At 41.9% G+C, this 16858-nt stretch overlaps 1 protein-coding gene across 2 annotated transcripts in view; it reads left to right on the top strand.

The window, feature by feature from the left end:
• Window positions 1-1217: 1217 nt before the first annotated feature.
• The window catches only part of PPM1A (protein phosphatase, Mg2+/Mn2+ dependent 1A), a 34636-nt gene continuing 18995 nt past the window's right edge, over window positions 1218-16858 (top strand). For both annotated transcript variants that reach the window (XM_066552378.1, XM_066552377.1), the window contains exons 1-2: window positions 1218-1402; window positions 15350-16201. In XM_066552378.1, the coding sequence (XP_066408475.1) occupies window positions 15368-16201 (834 nt within the window). In that variant the 5' untranslated portion in view covers window positions 1218-1402; window positions 15350-15367. The remainder of the gene's footprint in view (window positions 1403-15349; window positions 16202-16858) is intronic.

The following is a 16858-nucleotide window of genomic DNA, read 5'->3' as shown; positions in this document are numbered from 1 at the left end:
GACAAAAGAGAGATTTGTCTAAAAGCTTCTCCTCTCAATGTGCTCCCCGCAGGCTGGTGGGGGAGTCGCTCCATGAACACACTCCCATGTCTTTTGTCCACAGGCCGGCCTTCATCAAAGGGGGCTGAAACCCGTGGGATTATTAAACCCATTATGCGTTCATTACTGGTAATCCGCTGCTGATTCTGCCAGCGGTCGTGCTTCCAAGGGGAAATCCTGCGGGGCTCCGACTCAGGCGAGTGTGAGTCCCTCAGGAGCAGAGGACAGAGTGACAGGCTGTGCCAGGCTGCACATCAGGAGGGATTTCTTCACATAAAGGGTGATTAGACATTGGATCGGGCTGCGCAGGGAGGCGATGGAATCCATAGGGAACGACTGAACACGGCACTCAGTGCCATGGTCTGGTTGACACGGTGATGTTGGACTCGATGATCCCAGAGATCTTTTCCAACCTAAATGATTCTGTGATCCAGGGAGACGAGGCTGATCCCGCCTCGGGACCCACTGTGCGCTCCATCGTCCTCAGGTGGGCTGAGCTGCCGCCGCCACCGCACCGGGACTGGGATCCGGATTGGAATCGGAACAGGACCGGGATGGGGATGTGGATCGGGATGTGGATCGGGATTTGGATCAGGATTGCGATCGCGATTTGGATCGGGATGGGGAACACCCACCCCGGCTCTCGCGCCAGCCTCTCCCCCTCAGGGGCAGGGGCGGGGCCGATGACGTCACCGCCCCGCGCGGCGCGGCGCGGGACCCGGGGCGGAGGGTGATGTAATACCCGTAACGGCCCTGCTCCGTCCGACATCCGGGTACCCTGCCGGGGTGCTGCTTTTTTTTTTTTTTCCGCCTTATATATATTTTTTTTACTCTCTCTTTTTTTAATCTGAAAAGCTCCATTTGCCGCTTTTTTGGATGTTCTAATTATTTGATTTTTTCTTTTTTTTTTTTTTTAACGGGGGAGGGGAGGTGGCGAGGAGGGAAAGGGCGCGGGGGCGCGCGCGCGCGCTCCCGCCTCCTCTCCCCTGCGGCGTGCGCGCCTGCGCAGAGGGGCGGCGGCGGCGGCGGCAGCGCAGTGCGAGTGTGTGTCCGTGCGTCCGCCCGTCCGTCCGTCCGTCCGCGGCCGGCGCTCCGCGCGGCGCTGCGCGGGTGGGCGCGGAGCAGCTCCGGCGGGGGACGGGGACGGGGGGGGGGGCCGGCGGCGGCGGGGGCGAGATGAGCGCTGGGCTCCCCCTGGGCACAGAGCCGCCCTGTGAATGAGCTGAGGCGAGGCCGCCAGCCGGGTGCCCCCCTCCTTCTCCTCCTCCTCCTCCTTGTCCCCCCCTCCTTCCCCTTCTCCCCCGCGCACCGCCGGGAGCGCGGCCCTGCCCGCACAGCCGGCGCCGACGCCGCGGCCGGGGGGGTAAGTGGCGCTGCGCAGTGCGGGGCCGGGGCGGGGTGAGGGGGCGGCGGGGCCGGGGCGCTGCGGGGCCCCGGGGCCTGTAAACAACCGGGGGCGGCGGAGCGCGGAGAGCGCGGGAGCTCGGCGCCATCCCCGGCGGCACAGCTGGGAGCGGGTCGGGCGGCCGCAGGGAGGGAGGGAGATGGATGGGGAAGGGGACGGGGGGAGCGATCCCGCTGGGATGCCGCTGCCGGGAGCCCCCTGCGCAGCCCCTGCATTGCAGGCGCCCGCTGAGGGTGGGGGTGTCCCCGGAGCCCCCCGGGCACGGCGGGGGGAGGGTGAGCAGCGGGGTCTGGGCCTGGCTCAGGTAGGAGCAGCAGCTTCCCTTTCTCCCTGCCCCCTCCTTTCCTCGCCCAGAGTTCATTTAATGAAGGCTATAAACAGCCTCCTCTCCCATCGCCACCCTGACGCTCGGGGCACGGCACTGACTGGGGGGGGGGGGTGTGTAAAGAAAAAAAAAAAAAAGAAAAAACAACAACACGCATCTATTTATAAAGCACCCCACCCTGGTGAGGGTCGGAGCATCAAGCGCTCCCCAAGTAGTGACATTGTGAGGCAGCGGGCGGCTTTCCCTCGCCAACGCCTTTCGGGCGTTTAAAGTTTGTGAGAGGTTTCGGTGCCTTTGAAAACAATGTCGTGAGCGAAGGTTGCGCTGACGATCTGTGATCTGTCACGGCGTGCGTGGTAAAAGTCCGTGGAAGAAAATGCTGGCCTCGGTGAGAAAGTTGTGCGGCGACGTGCTGGGGAATTGGGCTTGCTTGTGAAATGCCAGAGGTTCTGAGCATAGGTCTAACCTTTTTGTTACATTAGATTGTATTCTGGTAGCTGCGATACAACAGCTAGAGGTTGACAGTTTCAGGAGAATTGATTTTGCAGACATCTGTTCGATATGTATTTGTATTTATTTGGTACGATTAAAATATTTCTTAGTGTTGCCATGTGGATGGCAAAATTTTGAAGGCACAGAACTAATGTTTAAGTTTACAGTAGCACTTGGGAAAAACTAAATTTTTGGAGCTGTATTTTTATGTCAAATGGAAAAGTGCTGTGCACTGGGGTGGCTTCTGTGGAAACCTTAAAGTTTAAGGTCCTTAAGTTATTTCATCCAAAGGAAAGTTTTATTTTTATGTTGTTAAGCAGAAGGCAGTTTTAGAGTACGAGAGCAGTAGTTGGAAAGAAGGTAGGTGATACATTTTCCTTAGATTGTGATACTTAGCATCAGAGTAAGCAGAATCAATTTATGAAGTAGAAGTTCTAACTCTTGTGATTCTAGGAAATGAGTTTCCAAACATGAGCCCTTGTAGCACTTTCCTGAGCTGGTTCAGTGATTAGGTGGCTGAAGCAGGTTTTGTGCAGTACTGGTGGAATTAAGGCTGGATTTAACTCAGGACCCTGAGTTGCCAAATTACCAAGAATTTGGTCAATTCTTTTGCAATTTCTAGCCACATTTCTTCTCTGATAGCTTCCCATCTGTTGCTGTTCATAGTTTCTTCTGTGAATAACAGCAGAGAAAACGTGGGCCAGGGAAGTTTTGCACTCTACCTATCCAATCACAGCAGTGTTCAAAGGGAAGGTGTTAAAGGACAGCAGCTTGGATTGGTGCACCTAAAGTTTGTTTTAGGAGCATTAGCTGCTCCTAAAGTTTTCACTCCCTAAAGCTTCTGAGTCTCCTTTTTATATATGAGACTGGGCTAAAAGACTTGCTGATGTATAGTGCCAGTTATTAATGTTTTCATCACAGAGATCTTTGTTAAAATCCTCAGATGAACATGGAGAGAGTTTGTCTGTCCTCTGCTCTCCTCTGGCATGGCCATGTTTTCTCATATACAAGCAAGGCTTACCTCTGGTTTACAGGTCTAGTCCTCTGCCTGGTGGTTGTCAGGTAAATCTCTCCCCTGGAGGTACAGTAGAAAACTATTCCTGTTTTCCAAGTATTTCCTTAACTGTCTCTAGGTATGCTTGGGATACTTTTGTTGAAAGCGAGGAGAGATGGAAATGCCAAATGACTGGCGAAGCTTGCAGGTCCAAACAAGCAGAACTCACTCAGGGCAATTTGAATTAAAGCAGAATACTAAAAGTTGGGTTTGTTGTTTTTTGGTTGTTTTTTTGTTTTTTTTTTTTTTTTTTTTTTCTGTAAAATCAAGCTCATTGCTTCTTATCTGGAGTGCAGCTTATACAGTGGAGTTGAGTCATTCTTGCTGAGGTAGCATTTTGAGAACTGTCGTTAAAATGCTTAGATATTTAACTCTGGCACAGTATAATTTGCAAACTTATGTAACTGGTATGTTTTTGAATGCAGCTGTCAATAAGAGATCTCATTGCACTTTTTTTTAGTGGAACTAGAGAATCTAAAGCAGCTGCTTTTACAAGATGACCTAAATATAAATAATTCAAGAATAGCATATTTCTTACTAAAATGTTGACATTGCTATTGGCTTAATTTTTATGTGTTCAGGTCAATTCTGATGTACAAAATCTTACGTAATTGGCTGAGCAGAACGGCATTGCAATTAAGTGATGGAATGATGCAGGTTGTGCTAATAAATAAACAAGTTTTAGAATGGGAAGTACTGTAAAATAACTGTTTTCATTTTGCTTCTGCAACCCAGAGACATTTTAAGGACTTGAATAGTAGTAATGTTTGAATTCAAGACAATAGTGGTTTATCATAGTTAAACCTGAGCCAAACTGCATTTATTCTTCTATGGTGTGTGGACCTTTGTCATTTTTGCTCCTCTTTTCTCATAAATCATACTTGACTTTCAGTTTTTATTTTAAAAAATTGATGTATCATCTGTTTCACTCTAAATGACGCAACTTGTAATCTCATTTGCTCTTTTGGAAATTAATCTCTTTTTGGCTAATACTTGATTGCTGAACTCTTACTGATCTCTGTACTTTTAATCACATGATCCAAATTTCAGTTAGGAATACTAGGATAAGAAATAAACTTCTGTAACATTTACACATTCTTAACTACAATCCTCTTCATTGAATGAATGGCAAATGCAAAGTATCAAGTCTGTGTATACAATATGTAATCCCTGAAAAAATGTCAGTGTTCTTAGGATATTTAGAAGATCCAGGGAACGTGCATAAATGTACATTTTATGTGCATTCCATTCACCAGTGCTAAAAAATATTTTTAAGGGAGGATTCATATATTTGAGCCATGACATGGTTCATATCACAGTGGAGATAACGTTTCCTACTTGGAGCTTCTTTATGTTTGCTGTCTGTCTGTGAAGGAACAATTTAGCATTTAATAAGATTTAATATTTCTAGAGTAAATCACTTGACTCTTAAGACTGGGAAGAATGTTTAGGCCAAGGGAATTGTAATCAGGGCAGGAGGAGAAAGCAAGGGTGATAGCATGGGAGTGAGTAGGCTGATTTTTGTTCCTGGGTAGAGTCAGTAACCACTGGGTGTTACTGGTGTTAAGCTACGGCTGCAAGGTCTGCTTTTCTATATTTGTGTGCTAAACTCTGGTCTGTGTTAAACCACATACCGAGTTACAGATTTCTGTCAAGTTGCTATCTTTTTTCTTATTTATTTTGTTTGTGTTTAAACACAAATACCAGTACAATTCACTAATGGATATTTCAGCTGCCTGTTGGAGTCTACAGAACAGAGTGTGTTTATAAATACATGAAACAGTTGCTCAGATTTTTTTAACGGCTCTTCTCGAAAGGTGTTTATATGTGACTAAAACAACAGAATAAAAACTTCTTGCACTGACACACAGTTGCAATGAAGTACACTTCTACTGCTTAGAGTGTAAACTTGAAAGCAGTATATATCTATATGTAGCAAAAGAGCTTCTAAGAGTGCCAGGAAGGAAAAAGCAAAACTGGCTGTCCATGTTTCAATATTGAAACGTAGAGAAATGCAGTTTACAGAGAGAGGAAAAAGTACATTAGCCTCTTCATTGCTAACAGGTTAGTTCTCAAAAGTAAGAATATTTTAGTAGATAAAAAGGTCTCTAAAGTCTTCTAAGATAATAATTTACAAACCAAACAAACTCAAGTGTAACATGACTTGTATTTTGATAGCTGCAGTTTAAATAAAGCAAAGCACTTCAGTGTGCTTGTGGTGATATGCCACGTGCAGCTGAATTATATGGGACTGCTCAGATTTGTGATGTTGCTCTCATCTTCAATGCCTTGCTGGATTGTGACCTAGAGAATGAAATGTGCTCTCATATTTGGGTCTCAGCTGCAACTTGAAGGATTTTCTGTATCTATGTGTGCAATTCATTTTTACTGCCAACTGTCCTTGTCATCTGAAATTCAAATAGCAGCCTGTATTCTTCTTGATCATATCATAGCTATTTCTCCATTAAGTTCTGTGGTATTTTTTCCTTAGAAATGCTCTAAAATGCAGTAGCCACGAGAACTGTGTAGACTGTGCCTGAGCTCTTTGTGTTTAAGGATGAGTTTAAGGAATTCTCCAGCTGTTGAGTAAAACCCAGTCTTTGGAAAGGAGTGCAGAATGTGGAAAAACGTGGGCGGTTAAGCAGCTAGCATTAAATTGTAGGAAAATTTAATGAAGAAGGAATCGGTTGCTGTCAGTAAATAATTTTCTAGTTCCCTCAGTCAATTAGAGTAAGTATTTGGACAGACCCTTGTTAAAAATCAACTGCTGCTGCTCTCTGTAAAAAACCATTCTGAGGCTGCAGAGCAAGGCCCTGTAAGCTTAGGAAATGCTGGCATTAGCACTGCTTTGATTTTTGAAGAACAGGTGAATTCAACATTGTCCTCATTAAGTGACCAGACTGTTTAGAGCTGTCATGAACTCTGGAGTGAGAGGAGCACCTTTACCCGGATGGGCAAATCTGCTTGTAGTGATAGAAGTGAGCTTGGCAATCACTGTGCCCTCAGAGGAAAGCCTTCTGTCCTGAAAGCTTCTGTCTGCATAAAAGGCTAAGAACAAGGGTTGTTTTTTTCATTGGTTTCTTTTTATGTAGTCTTGGGCGAAAAATCTGTTTTATTGCATCAGTCATCGTCTGTCCTTGTTCTTTTAATGAGATAGGAATGCTGGGGACGTGAGGGCAAAATAGCTTTGTAAATAAAAGCTCTGTGTGTGTACAAAAGAGCAAACTCCAGCTTTTCCTAAGCTTTGAGGATTTAACTTCCAGGTCTTAATGTGCTTCTGGCATAGTTTTGATGTCATTTCCTTGCAAGCAAAGCCAGGTTCCAGCTGTAACTTCAGAGCATTTCCTATTTTATTACCATTTTATTCCCGTGTGTAGTCATCAGGTTTCAAGTCTCTCCTGTATGCTGCTTTTCCTGTATCCTTACCAGAATAGTGTTAATGTTGCTGAGATTAGAACCCCACAAATGTTTTCATGTGAAGTGAAGGGTCTGGGAAATTGCTTGTGCATTATTTCATAATATTGAGTGCTTGACTAAACAGGAAGTTTTGGGGCCTCCGTGCAAACATCATCTTCTAATTATTGGGCACACGCATACTGGTTGTGTTTTCTCAAAATAGTTTATTTTTATTTTACTCCCAAGCTCTGTCTGTATAAACTTAATTTTCACTTGGGTTTCATTCAGCCATATTGTTAAAATAAATTGCTCATAAGACAAACCATAAACAATTGGCTGGTGCTTCTTGTTGAAGTTAGGAAGATCTGAAGTTTGAAAGCTTTAAATAATTAGTTTTTAAAAGGAGCAGTGACATTGGTGAGCAACTAGAAACGCAGAGAGGAGAAATTAAGGAGCAGATAGAGGAATGATTCCATGTGTTCAGTTTTCTTGAACTATTTAGGACTGTATTGATTAAATTGTTAAGATGTTTGTGGTGAGGTTATCAGTGAAACCATACAGCAGAGGGATGGTGGGGTTTTGTAAGAATTTGTACACATTGCCACAGGCAACAAACAAAATCAACTGTAAAAAAAATGGCAGTTTCCTGAACTGAGAGTAACTGTGTGAGTATAATTTTTTCCCCATATTTCAGGAATAGTTCAATTAATACAGTTGCTGTTTTGCTGATTTTAAAATTGTTATTTGAGCCTCCCTTTGTCTTTGGAGTCTCAGCAAATAATCCCATTGGGACCTTTTTCCATGGAGCATCTTTTTCCTGGTTTATTTTAACACTTAGCTAAAACACTGACAAATTGGCAGTAGCTTGACTTCAGGTGCATTTGAACAACCAGAACAGTCATGGACAGAACCTATTCTGCTCTAGAGGCTCTACCCAATGTCTTCACTCTTTTGGGTTGGGGCAGAATGGGTTAGGACTCTGCAGTTGTCTTGATTTTTCTGAATAGATTTATTGAACTTGATTAAAAAAAAGTAAATGCTTTTTGTTTGGTTAGGTTTGGTTTTTTTTCCTTTGACACAGAAATGCAGTGGAATTACGTGAGCCTTCCTCTAAAAAAACATTCCTCTGTGAATCTTTAACTTTATTTTTTTTTGTGGCAGGTATTGTTTGATTGGTAAAACTGACAGTGAATGAAGATATTGAGGCTTCAAGCTGTAAATAAGAGATCCAAAAAAAGCAATTTAGAGAAAAGGAGGATTTTAGCTATTATTTGAATAATTTGATGTGTTCAGATTTGTTAAATTCTTGCACTCTGAGTGGCTTGTACTCAAGTAGGAATTTTCAGTTAGGCCCAGAATATTTAGGAATGGGGAAATGATCTGCAGTGATGAGAAATGACAGTGGCAGAGCACTCGTGGTATTACAAATACTGGAAAAAATTGTAATTCAACTTTCATGACTTACTATAGCTCCATTCTTCTGGGTTGTCTCTTTCTGTTTCCTTTTCACCCATGTTTTCTTTGTGGTGAAACTGCTGCTGTGTGGAGTTCTGTTGGAAAGGCTGTGTAGCACAGTGTACTCCTTCTGTCATGAGCAGCTTGGTTGGAATCCTTAAATTCACTTGTTTGCCTTGCTCTTTCAAAAAATTTGAATCTTACTTCATCTCATTGATACATAAACTGAAGCAAGGCCTTTCTTTCTCCCAAATTCTGTCTACACAGACTGCAGCTTCCTTGGATCTTCCAGTTCTTTTTTTTCTGTTGTTCTGTTTTCAATGGGGCTCTGAATTTTGGCTGGAGCCTGCAGGAATTTCTGCAGTGTTAACAAAGCACTTGTTTAAGCTTTTTGTCTAAAATGGGTGTCTTTTGTTTGTTTTCCAACACTTCTAAGTAAGAAATCTTTGGAAAATGAAATATAACCAGAAAGGTGCTGAACTCAGCAGCAGCATGGACATGTTTTCTGCTTATTAATGCTTTCAAGCAAGGACCTTGGCCTTTTCATTCTCATGCTGTTCAGACAGCAGCACATGAATTTATGCAGAGCTACCTCATTGATTTTCATAGTTCTTGTTAGTGCCATTTTGGTTGTCTACACAGTTTTTCATAGTGATTGGGCTGCTCATACTTTGATGCTGCTGTGGTTTTTTGATGCCTTCCCACTTCTAATTTGTAGTACAGATATTTAGAAAGAAGCAAGAATTCTGTCTGGGCCAAGAAATATTTAATCATGTTCTGCCCATCATGTTAGGATCCTGATGAGTGACTGGCACTCATGGATGCAAGTTGTATCTCCTCTCAGAATCAATGTAGTGAATTTTCATTCCCAGCAGTGCTCTTGGTGATTCTGGAAAGAACTTTAGTTTTTTCCATAACTGTCGAGATTGCAAAATTAACTCCATAAAGAATTCTTGAAATTACATCACCATCTTTCAAACTTCTGAAGGAACAATTTGTTAGAGGTGAATTATCTATTTCAATGTCCAGAGCTTCCTTTTACAAAAATCAGATTACACATGTCTCTGCTGGAGAGAGTTTGAACCTCAGCCAAAATACACTCATATTGAGAAGCTTCTCATTTAACCTTGGAACAGGTTTAGTTGTCTGCAGGAAAGGTAGGTAGGAGCAGAAAATAATGTTTTAAGAAGAAGCTGAAACATGTTGTTGGAGGGAGGGTGTTAACTTAGAAGTGGTTACCTTCTGTGTTCCAGAAGGCTTTAATAATCCTCTCCTAAATCCTACCTGCCCTGCCATACGCACCACGTGGGATAAAATATTTTGCTGCTTAGTACAGGGAGGCATTTGGAAAGGCTGTCAGCTCCTAGCAAGGAGAAGGGATTTTAAACAGAAGTTATGTTTAAAAAAAAACAACTCTCCAAACAACTTAGCTCAGTGAAATGGCAGTGCATGTGGACCAGCTATGAAGAGATCAGAACTCATAGGTGTTTGTATCAGAGGTGCAGTGATTTAGTATTTTCTGCTGTGCTGTGAAGTTGTAGTAGCCATCACTGTTGCATATTAATTACTGGGAGAGAGGGAGGATAAGTCAGGGAAATTTGGAATAGATCATACTTTCCTTCATACACACAGAGTTATTAACTTGCTTCCTCTGTTGTTTTGTTTTTTGGTTGTTTTTTTTTTTTAGTCTGCCACAAGCCATACCTCCTACATCTGTTCTAAACCAAAATTTCTTAATGTTACTAGAAATTTTCTTACCCATATGGGTGGTTTATGTTCTTCCTTTTGCAGTTGTCTTACTGAAGTAGAACACAGACTACAGCTGCATCCCCAAGAAACAAATGATCTGGTGGGGAAATGGTGGGTTAGTCTGTGTTTATTGAAATAGCCCCAGTTCTGTATTTAATTTCTTTTACTTCTTTTACATAAACAGTTCATGTCTCCTAGCTGCCATATATTCCTGTGTCTGAAAGTACACATTCAGAAACATCAACTGTAATTTTTTGGTGTTTTATTGATGTTTCAAACTGTGAGTGCCAGAACTCAGTCATATAGCCTCCAATAGCTTTTAAATAGTTTCATTGGCAAGAAGCTTTTTCATGACTTCATTCAGCCCATGACTGTGGTGTAATTATGTCTCCTCATCTGCGTGTTCTGTTTTATTTTAGTCATTCTTCCGATCCCTGGGATGTTCTCTGACATGTTGTTTGTTAAAATTAATTGATTTGGGGCATCCAGTATGTACTGTCAGTTTTTCATTCAGGAGGCTGTAACTTCTGAAAATGTTTCCACGTTTGCACTGTTACATGCTGTCTGCTACTGCATCCAGGCAGAGGGAGCAGTACTGCAGATCAGGCTGCAGTTGAAGTGAACAAATGCCCTTTTTCTAGTCACTAGCAGTCTGTATAATTTGGTGACTTGCTCTGTGTCCTGTAGTTCAAGTAAAGGTTGTAATCTTTCTCTGTGGTCCTCATTACAAGACATGGGGTGTAATGTCACTGGGAGAATTGTTCCAGGAAATGGGAGTGTGGGGGTATTTCTCAGCTTAGTTAGAACAAGTGCCTGTGACTTCAGTGTGGTTCATGTAAGCAGCTTATCCCAGTGGAAGGAATACAGCTTGGAATTGTTTAAAAAGGATTATTAATATACATATTGTTCAAGTGAAAGTTTCAGATGGGGGTGGTTAGTTTTCTGAGACAAAGTGATCAAATCTTTGTCCAAATTCCTTGGAGAGTTAATTTGTATTTCTGTAGGGGTATGTGGAATTGCATTAACTGTCCTTTGTGAACAATTTAGGGCTAATGTTCATTTGAACCTTCAGGCAAATGAACAAGCAAATAGCAAACCAGTAAAATTTATTTTCCTGTGTAGCAGAAAGCATTGCAGTTGTGCTGCCTGGATAGCACAATTTGAGGAACAAATGAAGGGGCAAAGAGATTTCATGCATTCCAGTGATGTATCTGTGGTTGTCCCTGGTTGTCCATGGCCTGGTATACTAATTACCCTCCTTTTTCTTTGCCACTCTGTTCTCCAGTTACATCTACTTTCAAGGACTTTAGCTACTGACTCTTTGGCATGCTCCATTCATTATTTCAGTTTTGTTTCCAATGCTGCAGTCCTTTGAATTTTAGCACTCTTGTGTTTTATCCAAGACCTTGTTATTTGTGTTGATTTTTCTTGTGTACAGTATTCTTACTTTTCTGTCTGCAAACTTCAACTTGAGTTTTCTGTGCACTTGCTGGAGAGGCTGTCCTTCAGTTTGACCTCCACAAAATCAGTGCTTCAGAAATTGTGGTTAAAATGCACTTGTAGATGCAGAGATGCACCCCCTGCACATTCATTTCTGTTCACAGGGGTCCATTTTCACATCTAGTTTTGTTCAGTTTTGCCTCTCTCTTCTTCAGAGCCAAAATCCAGAAACTTAGACTGCAGAAAGCTCTTCTCTTTTAGGACCTAAAACTAATGGAAGTCACTGATTTGGAAATGGTGATCCAAGAATCATCTTAGATTAAAATTGAAGATTGTTCAGCTGATGGCTGTGCAGTTGTAGCACCAGATGATGTGTGAGAATCACCATTTATGAAGAAAATGTTGCACCTCTGACCTTTTTACAAGGCACCACCCTTACAATACTGTTCAGAATGGTCCTGCTTTAAGGAAAAAAAAAGGGGAAAAATATTTTGCCACTAAACTTCATTATTAAAGTGCCTTTTCTCTTACTTTGCCTTTAATAGGAAGAATGTCTGTCTCCTTCAGTACATATGTGCATCATTCAAGCATCCCAAAAGTTGAGGCTTCCAGAGTAGAGGACTGGTTCTGTCTCCTGCCACGAGACTGCAGTTTTCTGGCATGATTGTAGAAATGTGTGACTGGATTAAGAGAGTAAAATTCCTTGTAGAGTAAAGATCATAAAATGAGGGCTCCTCTTAAGAAAGATGACTAAAGACATGAAGAGAGGCTGAGTTAAGCCATGTTCAGGATCTGTTTTATGTATTGCATGCAGTCTGTTCTGGGTCTGTGTTTTTACATAACAAAGTCATGCTGTAACTTGGGCACTTGCACTGCTATAGGTTAATCAGATTTGCATGCAGAGTTATGTGCTTAACCAAAGGTGTCATTCCAACTCAGTCACTGTAGTGCACAAAGCACCTCATCAAAGAATGACAAATGTGCTCATAATTTAGGCAGACACCGGTGTGTGAAAGATGTTTCCATAGATATGAACTCAAAAACAGGTCTAAAAGGTATTTTTAGTAGGAAGGAGGCATGGCTTTCTTATGTCAGCATTTCTCTGTGTGTGTCCATCCCTTCTTGTAAAACTAAGATTCTCTTTGTTCATAGCTAAGACTCTTGAAATTCTTTAGGTTTTGATTACACATTAAAGATATGGGGGGAGAAGTAGCAGGTAGTGTCCAATTCATCAGAATTCACAGTTGGGTCAGTTTTAACTGAATTTTTTCTGAATGAGAATTGGAATTGTGGGTAAAAACCTAAAGATCTGGCACATTCATCCTATCCACAAGTAAACAATGCTTTTTCTGCAGATGCAGTGAGGATTTTGAAAACTTGGCCTATTCTCCTGCAGGTTTAGACTGCTATTCTGGTAAAAGTCTGGTTAGCTGGGATATGGCAGGGAAGACAACTGCAGTCTGTTACTGCAGTTTTCAGAGGGGGATCACTTCCTGCTGTGAGCAGCTTCTGAAGGAGTGGTTCCATGGCCACTCTGTGGTTTTCCTTTTGCCCAGCTATATTCTCATCCATGGTGGGCAACTCTCACCCCTGAAGAATCCTGGATCAACATCTCACCTACAAAGCTTAGCTTCAAAGGCCACCAGCTTTTAGGGTTCATTCTGGGAAGGGATAAGGCAATTTGGTGTTTAAATGGAGAGTGATTTGTTAACTTAGAAGGTGTGCTGACAGTTCTGTAGTTTTTAGAACTTCATGCAGACTGCCTGTAAGTATTTCTAATTTACATGATAAACTACTGAGCAGGACAAACAGTTTACAAAGCACAGCCCTGAATGTTGTGTGCATACTAAGGTGAGAGGTTAGGAGAAAAATGGCCCTTTTTAGTCCAGATTTGTTTTATTTTAAATAAAGCAATAATGTCAAATACTTCACAGAATTATATTGGCCAGGACAGTTTCTGCTTTTTGAGCTCTAAATTAAGGTGAAAAAGTTGAATATCTGCATTCTGTCTAATGATCTCCTCAACAAAGAGAACATTCAGTGTTAAACTCTGCTCCTATCATAAAATGAATAAAAAGTGTTATTCAGCAAAATAATTACCCACGTGATTTATAGCAGCATTCGGTAATTATTTTGATCACTCTGACTTCACTAGAGTTGCATGTGAAGATAAAAAAGTCTTAAGTCGTATTTTTTTCCTAGCAACTGCAGTAATGTGAACCTCCTGCATGTGCTTGGGACACAAGACACACGGTGCACACTCTGTTTTGTTGGTTAGTTACAGCTTGCTTGGGCATCAATATTTTGTGTTCACTTAAGAAGAGGCAGAACTCCAGTTTGGGGTGAGGGGAAGCAGAGGTGAATCGCTGCTGCCATCCCCCTACAGCTCAAGTATGTGTTTTGTTTTTGTTAGCAAAGCACGTGAGCCAAAGAGTGCATAACCAGTCCCCATGCCTCACATTTGAATCACTGTTGTGGTGAGATCAAATATAACCATTTCTTGACTGTTTATTTTAACACAGATGCTTCAGAAAGGTTGACAGTGGCTGGAAGAGACAGTGTGAAGAGCTTTGTTGGATATATGGTGTCATTAATGGCTGGTGCTGTATTGCAGTAAAAAAGCATGTTATAAAAACATGATGCTGTCACTTAGAAAACTGGTCAAATATATTCCATGGTCAAGCTAAGCATTCCTGAAACCCCTGGTGTACTGATTTTTCTGCTAGTGCAGCTGTTAGTTGGGGCCTCAGGTAAAATCTGTTTTTGAGGTTCTTTTCACAGCTAATTTTTGTCCACAGTCTTCAAACAGAAAAGCTCACAGTTTTGTTCCATTACTTTGTATTGTATAACAGTGATTTGCAGACTCTTTGATGCTTCCCAAGGCATAATTTGCAAGTATGTAAAATGTGTGACCTATTTTGTACGATTTTTTAATAATGAATGCACAAATAAAGCGATGTGGATTAGAAGGGTGGGTTGGATGGTTAGGGTGTGAAAACCATGAAGATAAACCAGTCAGTTTACACTGCCTGCAAATATCACTTATTCTCTTCAGCATGAATATTTGCTGCATCACAGCCCAAGGAGGAGAGGGTGTGCAGTGTATGGGTCTGGCTTGAATCTTGATTCACACAAGAATATACAATACCTGTGATTTTATTTCCAAACAGATTTCCTCAGATTTGTCAAGGGCAGTTGTCTTTCAGTGAAGCATGAATACATGAGGGTTTTAAGTAAATCTGCAGCACAGACATCTGAGAAGCTGCTGCGTAATTTAACTGAAAATCTAAGGATGAGCTTTCACAAGATGGCTGAGCCAAACTAATGGCTTGCTGCTGCCTAAAGGGACAGCTGCTCTGTTCCTTCCCAGTCCTAGTTTATCCAATGTTGCTTTTTCCTTTATGCAGACTCTAGCATCCTCTTGGTTATTATTATCATTTATCTGTTTAAAAAAAGCCAAATAACAACCAAACCCAAAACCCACTGAAATCCCCATCTTAAAAAAAAACCCAAAAAACTAATCAGTTTGCTTTGATTTTCCCATCACTACCAGAAAAGCAGTGGTAGCAGGAATTTGTGGCCAGCAGGTAGGGATCTAGGGAATGCCAGTGTCCTAGAAACATTGAACTCTTTCATGGCTCAGTAGTTGCAGGGAACAGCCATTCAGATGTGTGCCAGTTAACAAGTCCTCTTTGAAAGTGGTTTCATACATAGTTCTATTAGAGGCTTTTGTCAGAACCATGAATGACAGTGAACATGAATTTTTCAAGTAAAACAGCTGAAAATACAAAAATATGAAAAGTGCAGTTCAGCTAGTAGTAGCGTCCTTGTTTAAATTAGATGAAAGCAATGCAAATTTGACTGGAGACACAGAAAAATCAGCTTTATAGCTGTGTACTTTGGGCATCTTACTTGTACCATTATTTAATATCTTCCAACAGCATTTTTAAGAAATATCTTAATAATCCTTTTTTTTTTTTTTTTTCCTTTGCAGAACTGAAGGAAGGTCACCATGGGAGCATTTTTAGACAAGCCAAAGATGGAGAAGCATAACGCCCAGGGGCAGGGGAATGGGCTGCGTTACGGGCTGAGCAGCATGCAGGGCTGGCGCGTGGAAATGGAGGATGCACACACGGCTGTGATTGGTTTGCCAAATGGACTTGATGGATGGTCGTTTTTTGCTGTCTATGATGGGCACGCTGGATCCCAGGTTGCCAAGTACTGCTGTGAGCATTTATTAGATCACATCACGAGCAACCAGGATTTTAAAGGGCCAGATGGGCCACCGTCTGTGGAAAGTGTAAAGAGCGGCATCAGAACAGGTTTCCTGCAAATTGACGAACACATGAGAGTCATCTCTGAGAAGAAGCATGGCGCAGACAGAAGTGGGTCAACAGCTGTGGGTGTCATGATTTCTCCCCAACACACGTACTTCATCAACTGTGGAGACTCGAGAGGTTTGCTCTGTCGAAACAGGAAGGTTCACTTCTTCACACAGGATCACAAACCAAGTAACCCTCTGGAGAAGGAGCGGATCCAGAATGCAGGTGGCTCCGTCATGATTCAGCGTGTGAATGGCTCCCTTGCTGTTTCAAGGGCACTTGGGGACTTTGATTACAAATGTGTCCATGGGAAAGGTCCTACAGAACAGCTGGTCTCACCCGAGCCTGAAGTTTATGAAATTGAGAGATCAGAAGAAGATGATCAGTTCATCATCCTGGCGTGCGACGGTATCTGGGATGTTATGGGAAATGAAGAGCTGTGTGACTTTGTAAGATCCAGACTTGAAGTCACTGATGACCTTGAGAAAGTTTGCAATGAGATAGTTGACACCTGCTTGTACAAGGTAGCCAGACTTGAGAGAAGGAGTTTACTGTGCTTTCCCTATTAGAAGTTTATGAGCAAGCTAATAATAACTTTGCTTCCAGTCTATAAATATTCAGTGGTTTATGGTAACATGACTTTGACAGTGATGACCACGTTTCCTGCAAAAATGGTGGTAGAGGGGAAATGAACACGCAGCAGAAACATTTTTCTGGGTGGTTTTGGTTAATTAAGAGGTTATAATCATGTACAGATACACTGTGATCAGTGGAAAACTAGAAGCTAATGGGAATTTATGGGCAAGCTAAAGACAATAACTGCCCTTTTCTGTTTCATAATGTTCTTTACAAAACCTCAACTCTTAAGACTTAATCAGGCTAGAGAGTGTATTTTCCCTTCCTAATCTTCCCCTGCTTTCTTGGGCACATAGTATTAACATTACTGTCATATTTATATCAAGATAAATGCAGAATCAGTGAACCTTGACTTTGTATTTTGAAGACTTGGCTTCCTAAGTTAGTTTTTCGTTTGGTTTAATTACTGTGTTTCTTACTCACTGTTGTATCATACAGCTCTGAAACCAGCTCTAGCAGATGGAGACTATTTGGTTTAACAAAACTATGTAACTTTGTCTGCATTAACTTCTACTTTGTATTAATAAGTTGCAGTGTGATGCAGT

Source organism: Molothrus aeneus, chromosome 6, assembly GCF_037042795.1.
Source record: "Molothrus aeneus isolate 106 chromosome 6, BPBGC_Maene_1.0, whole genome shotgun sequence".
Classification (NCBI taxonomy): domain Eukaryota; kingdom Metazoa; phylum Chordata; class Aves; order Passeriformes; family Icteridae; genus Molothrus; species Molothrus aeneus.
This window is presented reverse-complemented; position numbering and strand designations above follow the sequence as displayed.